Source organism: Nicotiana tomentosiformis, chromosome 7, assembly GCF_000390325.3.
Source record: "Nicotiana tomentosiformis chromosome 7, ASM39032v3, whole genome shotgun sequence".
Lineage (NCBI taxonomy): Eukaryota > Viridiplantae > Streptophyta > Magnoliopsida > Solanales > Solanaceae > Nicotiana > Nicotiana tomentosiformis.
Genome location: NC_090818.1, coordinates 106,429,210 through 106,438,849, shown reverse-complemented (window position 1 = coordinate 106,438,849; position 9,640 = coordinate 106,429,210). Strand labels below are relative to the sequence as shown.

The following is a 9,640-nucleotide window of genomic DNA, read 5'->3' as shown; positions in this document are numbered from 1 at the left end:
CTTTACCACATCGTTGAAGGACTTACCTATGGCTGAGATCAAATGGCCAAAGTAAGTGGGCTCTAGGGCTTGAAGAAAGTACTCGACCATCTCATCTTCCTCCATTGGAGGGTAGACTCGTGCAGCTTGTTCTCTTCATCTGAAACCATATTCCCTAAAGATTTCATTGGGCCTCTTCTCTACCTTGGTCAAAGATAGGCGATCCGGGATAATGTCTATATTGTACTGAAAGTGCCGAGCAAAGGCCTGAGCCAAGTCATCCCATGTGTACCACCTGCTAGTGTCTTGGCGGGTGTACCATTCTAAAGCTGCCCCACTCAGACTCTGACTGAAATATGCCATTAATAATTCATCTTTCCCACCAGCGCCTTCATATTGCTGCAGAAGCCTCTCAAATGGGCCACGGGATCTCCGTGTCCATCGTACGGGTCAAACTTGGGCATCTTGAACCCAGCGGGCAATTGAACATCCGGAAATAAGCATAAATCCTTGTAAGCCACACTTACTTGGCTTCCTATCCCTTGCATGTTCTTCAAAGATTGCTCTAGGCTCTTCACTTTCCTGAACATCTCGTCCTGCTCCACATTCCGGGATGGTTTCTCAGTTTCGACAAGAGGTTCAAAGCGAGGGGCACGGGAATAAGGATCCGCGACTTTGAAAGTTGGTTCCGGACCATAATATTGGGTATTTGGAGCTTGGAATGCGGGTTCACTAGAAGATCTGTGGAGGGTAGCTCGCGGAGGGGCTACGAAAATAGGAGCGGATGTCGGAGCAGGGTATGCAGTTGTTTTGGCTGGTGGAGCATGAAAGGTTTGGGACGAGGTGCCAGGGTAGTGGTGATAAGGGGTAAAGCCTGGTGCGTGCTGAGGGGAAAGGTCAATGGTAATGGGATCTTGGGCTTGTGATAGTGGTGGAATGAAAGCGGGATTTTCCGAGTAGTTAGCGGGGAATGAAGGTGGGGCATGCCCCCTGACCCAGGCTTGATACATTTCTGCCATTTGATGCTTCAACCTGTAGACCTCTTCTTTCAATTCAGACTCCGATTCTACAACTTCCCTTGGCGGGTCGACAACACCCGTGTCCAATTCTTTGCTAGTCATGACTGCCTTGCACTTTGATCTGGTGTTATAAGGGTGACTTGCCAGGATGCCAACAAACTAACCACCTAAAACAAAACCTGTCTCTGTTCACACGCAAAAACTTGGTTAGTTTTAAAAGCAATTTACAGATAGGTAATCGCACATTGGATATGCAATGCACCTGAGCAGTTAACGTTCCTAAATGCTTTGCGACGGTTCGTATGTTTCATCCCGGCTTTTCCAAATTCTCCAAATCCTGACTTTTCCCTCTCTTATTCTTTCCTCTTTTTTTTTTTTAGTTTGGCCCCTCTTTTCTTTTAAGAATATGATCGAATCCTATGGGGATTGCCTCGTATTATGACGCCGCATGAATCAGATCATTACGTAGTTCAGAGCAATAGACGCGAAATAATTTATTTCATTAATAAAAGACAATCTTTTTGGATTTTCTATTACAAGGACTAAAGTAGAGATGACTGCAAAAAAGGAAAATCTACAGACTCGGCATAAAGTAATAGACAACTTTGACAAAGGCGAACAAGACTCAAAGAAAGTAAAACACAGACTACTAAAGGAAATCAAAAATACATAAGAGCATCCACTGGTACTCCGGAGGCTTGCGGGACATCAGCCGGTCTCCGCATAGGCCTGCAGGCAATATCTTCTTGGAGGCGGTCTAGGTCAACCATCACTTGTCGGACGAATGTCATTACAGAAGCAAAAAACATAGACTTGGTCATGTCTTCACATTCATGGCATTTCATTACAACATAATCAGCTATCTCTTTAATCCTCATTCTGATGACACCCTTTTTCTTGCAGCAAACGTCCAATCTGCTGGGCCCGAGCCTCTAATACTTGTGTATCTGTGTTGCTTTGGTCTTGTAACTGCTTCAGGCTTTCTTGTAGTTGGTAAATCAGTGCATAGCAATGCTCTCTTTCTGTCCTGAAATCTTTTGTTTGCTTAATCATTTCATTTTCCAGAGCAACCAACTTTTCCTGCAAAATCGCTACTTCTTTGTCATATTTCTGCTTCAACTGGCGGGCTAATCTAGCGTGTTCTTCCGCACCTTTGGCCAGCTTTGCTTGAGCATTGAACAAATCCCCCTCGACCTTTGTCAAGTCAAAACCGTAATCATGCACTTTCCGCCTCAGGTTGGTTATAATTTTCTCATCTCTCTCACTTCTTGCTGGTGTCTCGGCGGCTATCTTCATTCTCTGAATTTGGGCTCGAAGGGCTTCATTTTCCTTGGCCAACCTCTTCTTTTCCCCTGCATCTTCAGCTGCCTGCAAACTACCATCAAATTTGATTTTTTCAATTTGCCCTTCGAGCTTGCTTATGGTGGTCCGGTACTCCCTTTCTTTGGCTAACCAAGCCCACTGCTCCTGCGATGCGTCAACAAATTCTTGGATATGAGGTCTTTTAGTTGGTCGTTCGGGTTCACCACTCGTCGCGACTCTCTTTCCATACCAGGCAACATAACTAGGTAAGACCTCACCTTTAGACAAATCACGTACTCGGGTATTTGCCCCCAAATACTGGCATTCGCTCCAAATTTGACGAACCGCTTCTTCGGGAAATTGGGCATCAGGACGGATTTCGACCACATAAGTGCTAAGATCTTCATCTCTAGGAACTGTCTGGCATCTTCCAAGCTGTCTCAAAACCCGGTACGGAGCATAGGGTTGGATGCTTCGGAGACCCATTAGCAAGAAGTAGGGACCAGTGGCGGGCATATAAACAATCTCATCAACGGGAAGCCAACTCAATGTCCATTCTACCTGATCTGCGGTCGTAGATTGAAGGCGGGTAATCCAATCTTTGACCCCTTTCGGCATCTCAAATCCTGTTACTCGTGCACTAAACTCTTCAATGCAGTTTTTTCCCGTAGACCCATAGTTCATGTATCGAGGACGATGACAGAGGTGTTCGATCATCCATATTTGCAACAACAGGTTGCATCCCTCGAAAAAACTGGCTCCGGCCTTACAGAACGTGAGGGCTCGGAATATATCTGATACGATCATGGGTGCGAGAGTACTCTTGGCCTGAGTAGTCAGAACGTGGACAACCCCGGCTATCCGCAAATCAATGTGCCCGTCCTCCCTTGGAAACACCAAAAGTCCTAAAAATGCCACCATGAAGGCAAAACATCTATGGGTCTCCCATTTTGATCGGTCTCCTTTACTGCAGAGTCCATTTTCAGGGTCTTCGAATCCCCCTAGATGCCCGTATCGCTGATATAGAAAATGAAAGGTGGAAATTCCCCGTGCTAGACTTCCCGTCTTGATTTGTCTGCTTATCTTTAATAAGTCCAGAAACTTGTGGGGAGTAACAGTCCTTGGAGATACCAGGTACTTGTGTCTCAGTCCTTCCGTGCTCCCAGTATAACCCGCTATTTCTTCCAAAGTGGGCGTAAGCTCAAAATTTGAGAAGTGTAAAACATTATGAGCGGGGTCCCAGAATGCCACTAATGCCTCTATCAGGTCCCTTCTAGGTTGAATTTTCAATAGTCCAGTGAGCGCCCCTAGGTATTGGTTGACCATATCTTGTCCTTATTTTCCCAAATCCTCCCACCACATGTGGAGTGCCAGTGGAATCTGATCCATAACCTTCACAGGTAAGTTCTGAACGGTGCTCATTCTGCACATTTTAAATTAGGGTGACTAGATTAAAATTTTGTACAAAACTGACCATGAAAAGATTACTATCATTATAATTTTTGAAAAATATAACCGAAAACAAATAACGGCCACTTTTGCAAATACGGCCTTTCAACGCTTCGGAGGAGAAGATTTTAGGGTTGTGTTTGCGAAGTGGTCAATTTTTATTTTATTTTATTTTATTTTTAAAAGAAAATATTTTTGGAATTTGATTATTCTGTTTTTTTTTCATTTTTGAAAAAGCAAGACTTCTAAAGAAAAAAGAAAATATTTCTTTTTTTTTTTTTGAATTTTGATTTTATAATTATTTTTTCGGAATTTCGAAAGAAAAAACTTCTAAAAAAAAGGAAAAGGGAAATAGTTTTGGATTTTAATTTCATTTGTCTTCTTTTTCTAATGAAAGACTCCTACAGATAAAATATATACTTGTTTTGGTTTAAAATTATTTTTTTTAATCTTTTATTTGTTTGGGATTTTCTTTAAAAAAAAGACTCCTAAAAGAAGGAATTAAAGGAAATATTTTTGAATTTTTAAAAATGGGGTCTCAAAGAAAGATTTTCTAAATAAGGAAATAAAGGAAAATATTTTTAGATTTTTGAAAATTGGGGGCCGGAACCGATTAGGTTTGCCTACGTATCTCACATCCGGTGAGAATCAGACCCGCGTAGTTCGGTCATTTTGACGCGCAGAAAAATATGATTTGTTTTGAAATGATTCTCTCTTTGTTTTTGAAATTTCGACAGAGTAACGAGATTTTTGAATACTGGAATTATCAAAATCAGGTATTTTTCTGTCTTACCCCACTCTTGGTTTTTCTCTTGTTTTTGTTTTTTGGATTTTTTTTTCTTACTCACGAAGCCGGTCAACATACAAGCCAAACAAATTAATGCACAAGTAGCACGTAAAGAATGCATCAGGATGATCTTTTAATTTTGGGTACACCTGTCCTAGACGGACCCAACCCCTGTGTTGAGTCCCCTAAGTCAAATGCACGTGATGCAAGCAAACGTACCTACTAGGGATCCGGCATGAGGCTGTGTTATTCTAAGTTTAAATCCTGGGTGTATTGTTCTAGACCTGGCTTACCCGAGCGGACAACTCGAGCCGGGGGGGCAACGTACCGGTAACCAAAAGGCCATCCGGCTTTGTAACTGATCCGATCCTCGTTCTAAATTAGGGTATGACACTAACAGAAAAGAAGTCACGCCAGCGTGCACTTCCCAGAAGATTTAGAAGACTCAGAGAGAGGAAAGGTTTCGTAGCAGTTTATATACAATTCACACAATATCAAAGCGGTAAAAAAAAAAAAAAGCGGCATTTAGCACATTAGGCTCAAACACGTAAAAATCAGACAATCGTGAAAGCCAATCATAACAGCTATTCTAAGCTCGAATTCTGAACCCTGAACCAGAGATTCTGGGTTCGATCCCCAGCAGAGTCGCCAGAGCTGTCACACCTCCTTTTTCCCTAGGGGGATATGGGGAATAAGGGAGTTTTTCCAATTAAAGTGACATTAATCGAAATAGAATTATTTATTTATTTCAGAGTCGCCACTTGGAATAATTTATGGTGTCCCAAGTCACCGGTTTATTTTAAATCCCAAATCGAGGAAATTGACTCTTATTTATGGTCTGCGAACACAGAAAATCGGGTAAGGAATTCTGTTAACGCGGGAGAAGGTGTGAGGAACTCCTGAGTTCCGTGGTTTTAGCACGGTCGCTCAACTATTAATAATTGGCCTAATTATCTGATTTATTACATATTTAAAGCCTATTGTGCATTTTTACTTTTTAACCGCTTTTAATCATTTATGGAATTATTTCTGGGACAAGTCACGATGTCGTACACTTGTCATTTTGGCACATATTGTGAATCACGTCACGTGAAACGCACCCGCGACTTACAACATATTTATTTTTATTATTATTTGAAGTTGTGGTCGAGTCACGTGAAACGCACACTCGAATTGGGGAATTATGTATCATGACTATGCCACGGGAACCGTACCCATAGTCACGAGGATTTATTAATCGCGCCTAAAGCATTTTCTACGAATATTCATTAAAAAAAAACGTACTCGTGTCAAGCGAACATCGAAAATCCTAAAGATTGCCTACTCGGGTGAGATCGGCTTAAGCATACTCCTAGCTAGAGCAATAAAATAAAATAGTGAATATGTAGTTCTCAAATTTCAATTATGTTTCCTTAAAATCCCAACTCCACGGCACATTTCAATCATCAATAAACATATGTTGCATCTAAAACATTAGAAACCAACCAGACACGACATGAAGGAAAGAAAATTAACAAACAAACAAAATAAGGGAGACTAAATAAAAAATATGGTAAGAGCTATTTAAGTATTCTACTAATTCCTCTTCTGCCAACTAAGGACACTCATATTGCTCACTTAACTCGCACAATCACAGTCTTTACACATCAGATGCTTAGCTAGATGAATAACCTTCACAAAAACTCATTATATTCTCTAAATTTCTTCAAAAACAGTGACCTCCTTTTAAAATTTGAAATTTCAAGAATGAAATAAGGGACTATGGTAAAGCATGAGAAACAGAGACTAAACCAACTTTCAAATCTGAAGACAATACCTCTACAATATCCATAGGCTACTCAATATAGCAAAGATAATTCCTACGAACGCATCTAAATTAAAATATCACGAAAAAGATTCAACAAATCTCAAACAAGAAATCAACCATTGAACCAAAGGCTAATACCATTCTCCAAATCATATTGAAAATCAATGCTAAATTAGAAGTAAGAGGGGGAAGAATGAACCTGTTATAGCCAAAGAATTTAATAACGGCAGAAGAGATAGCAATTCCAAAGTTCGACTCAAAAAATTTGTTTGAGAAGCGACTGTACAAACGAGTAGGAACCGCGAGCCAAATTGAAACCGCGAACCCCGGACGGGATCTCGAATCGGCACCGGAATTTTGAACTCAAACACGAACTTCAAACAAATTCCATCTTCATAGAAATGGAAGGAGCTATTGCTGACCGAACCAAAAATTGGAAACCTCAAACGGAACCCGCCCACTTCGCCGAACCTTGCTTTCACTCGATGGACTGAAGCGATGGAAATAGAGGATAGTTCACGGTGATTTCAAGCTGATATCGAGAATTATTTTAGCTAGTTTTTGGATCTATTTTTGTTGGGTTTTAGGAGAGGATGAGGGCTGTTTGAAGGATGGAATTGACCAGATTTTCAGCTACTATTTTGGGTCCTTTTGGGGGCTATTTTCAGGTGGTATTTGTTGGTATTTACCACTCGTTGAAGTGAGATTATCGGGGCTGGTCTTCAATGGTCGAAACAGGGGTTGAGAGTGGAGTTTGGCGGGTGCATTTCAGGTGATGAAGATGGAGGTTTTTAGGTAGTGACCGGAAGTGAAGTTTACTGGAGGAGAGATGATGGCTTTTTATGGCTAAAACCCAGGTGAAGAAGGAGAAGCTGCTGGGAAAAAAAAATAGGAAATTGAGAGTAGCCCCCCTTTTTTGTGTCCCCCCCGGGCCTCTCAAAATTAGGTGTTAGGGATTAATTGGTGGCCAAGTAAAAAGAGTGTATGGGCATGTGAGTTTGTTAGGGAGAGCATGTGAGTTTGTTACAAAAGATAAGGAAGAATCTTGCCACATGGAAATGACTCATTGATTCTTGCTTTAATTAATAATAATTTTTTTTCTTTTAAGAGTGTAAAATAAAAATACTAGCTAAATATTTTAAAATCAAGAACATATAATTTTTGTGATTTTTAATTTTCTTAAATAAAACCTACTAAAAATGAAATAAAGGTTAAAATATGTAGATTAAACTTAAAATTATTTACATACTAAAAAGTGTTGAAAAATCACAAGTATGGTAAAAAATTAGGTGCTCACAGCTGTCAAATGGTTTTAAGATAAATGAATGTGATAAATGTGTGTACATTAAAAATGTTCCAAATCACATAGTCATTGTTTGCCTATATGTGGATGATATGCTGATAATGAGTAATGACATTGCCAATATAAATGCTACTAAGCGTATGCTCAATAGCAAGTTTGATATGAAAGACTTGGGAGTTGCTGATTTAATTCTGGGAATTAAGATCCATAAGACTCCTCAAGGTCTGGCATTGTCACAATCTCATTATATTAAGACAGTACTTGAAAAATTCAAGCACTTGAGCTTTAAAGTTGCAAAGACTCCAATTGACGTGAATCTTGCATTAGCAAAGAATAAAGGCCAAAGCATATCACAATTGGATTATGCTCGTGTGTTGGGATGCTTAATGTATATCATGAATTGTACACGACCAGATATAGCTTGTGCTATAAGTAAACTGAGTCGATATACGAGCAATCCAGGCCAATCTCATTGGATGGCAATGAAACGAGTTTTGGGATATTTAGAACATACCCAGAACTTTGACTTGCACTACAGTAAATTCTCTGCGGTGATTGAGGGATACTGTGATGCAAATTGGATCACCGGTTCAACTGATTCTAAGTCCACGAGTGGATATGTATTCACTATTGGTGGAGGAGCAGTATCTTGGAAGTCGTCCAAACAAACATGTATTGCCCGCTCTACAATGGAGGCTGAATTCATAGCCTTAGATAAAGCCGGTGAAGAAGTTGAATGGCTCCGAAATTTCTTGGAAGACATTCCATTTTGGCCCAAACCGTTGGCACCAATATGCATACATTGTGATAGTCAAGCGGCAATTGGAAGGGCTGGGAGCGTTATGTATAATGGTAAATCTCGTCATATACGACGAAGACATAAAACCGTTAGGCAATTACTCTCTAGAGGAATTATCACGATTGACTATGTAAAGTCAAGTGATAATGTGTCGGATCCACTTACAAAAGGCCTAACTAGAGAGGTAGTTGAGAAATCATCAAGGGGAATGGGGCTATGGCCGAGAACAAGTCATTGTGGCGGTAACTCTACCTAGAAGACTGGAGATCCCAAGATCTAGGTTCAAGGAGATCAAACAAAGTCATTAATGACGGTTCAACATTGTCAAATAAAATTTTAGTCCGTTCTCGTGATGAGACAATGTTCAGTACCAAGGATAAAGCATTAAGGCTTTTTAATGATTTCTAAATTTGATACGGGGTATATCAAATAGTGTATCTACAGGATGACACGTTTAGGAATCACCTATGTAAGTGTGAAGTGTTAGCCGCTTCAAGGAGAACTTTGTAAGGCCAGTTCTCTACGCACTTATGAAACCAGGCGGTGTTCATGGCTGAAACGAACACAACAATGAGAACCAAAGACGGTTAAGGGTTGATTGTGTGACTTATGGTTGTCTAGGTATACACCAAAGATCGACGGTTCAAAGATATCAAATCTACCGATTGACCGAGTATATCCGACATAAGTTTACTACGGAAAGTTCAAAGGGAAACCTACTTATCCAGATGCGATTAATCCTTGCTTGTAAATCACACAGTTTTTCCATGCATACTTCCGTGATATAGCCATTCCCCATTCATGTGGGGGATTGTTGAGGTTTTTGTTATTTAAAATGAAATAGTCTTAAAATGAAGGTGAATGGGAAATGGAGGGAAAATAGAATTTTTGAGTAAAATTTTAAGTTTTTCCCTCTTAACAATGAGACATTGACCCATATTGGAAGAGGAAAAGATTTTTTGTGGCTATATATATAATTGTTCTTCTTGTAGCTCTTAAAGAGTTAAGAAGAAAGCAAGCCTCGCACCGTCGTCGTCGCTCGCTCTGCTCGGCTCGACTTCGGCTTCGACTTCGACTTCGGCTTCGGATTCGGATTTGGATTTGGATTTGGTCAAATGATCGATTGATTGATTAATTTTTTGGACCAAATTAATTTGTTAATAGTAAATATTAACGTAATATCCGTATTTGTAAC

The 9,640-nt window shown here is 40.2% G+C and overlaps 1 protein-coding gene across 1 annotated transcript; it reads right to left on the bottom strand.

Annotated features, from left to right (window-relative positions):
* Positions 1-1,479: 1,479 nt before the first annotated feature.
* LOC138896554 (uncharacterized) lies at positions 1,480-7,636 on the bottom strand. The gene is made up of 2 exons (XM_070181808.1): positions 6,543-7,636; positions 1,480-3,723 (listed from the first exon to the last, which is right to left on the bottom strand). Exon 2 carries the CDS (start codon positions 3,624-3,626, stop codon positions 1,866-1,868), a length of 1,761 nt encoding a protein of 586 aa, XP_070037909.1. The 5' UTR covers positions 3,627-3,723; positions 6,543-7,636; the 3' UTR covers positions 1,480-1,865.
* Positions 7,637-9,640: the final 2,004 nt, after the last annotated feature.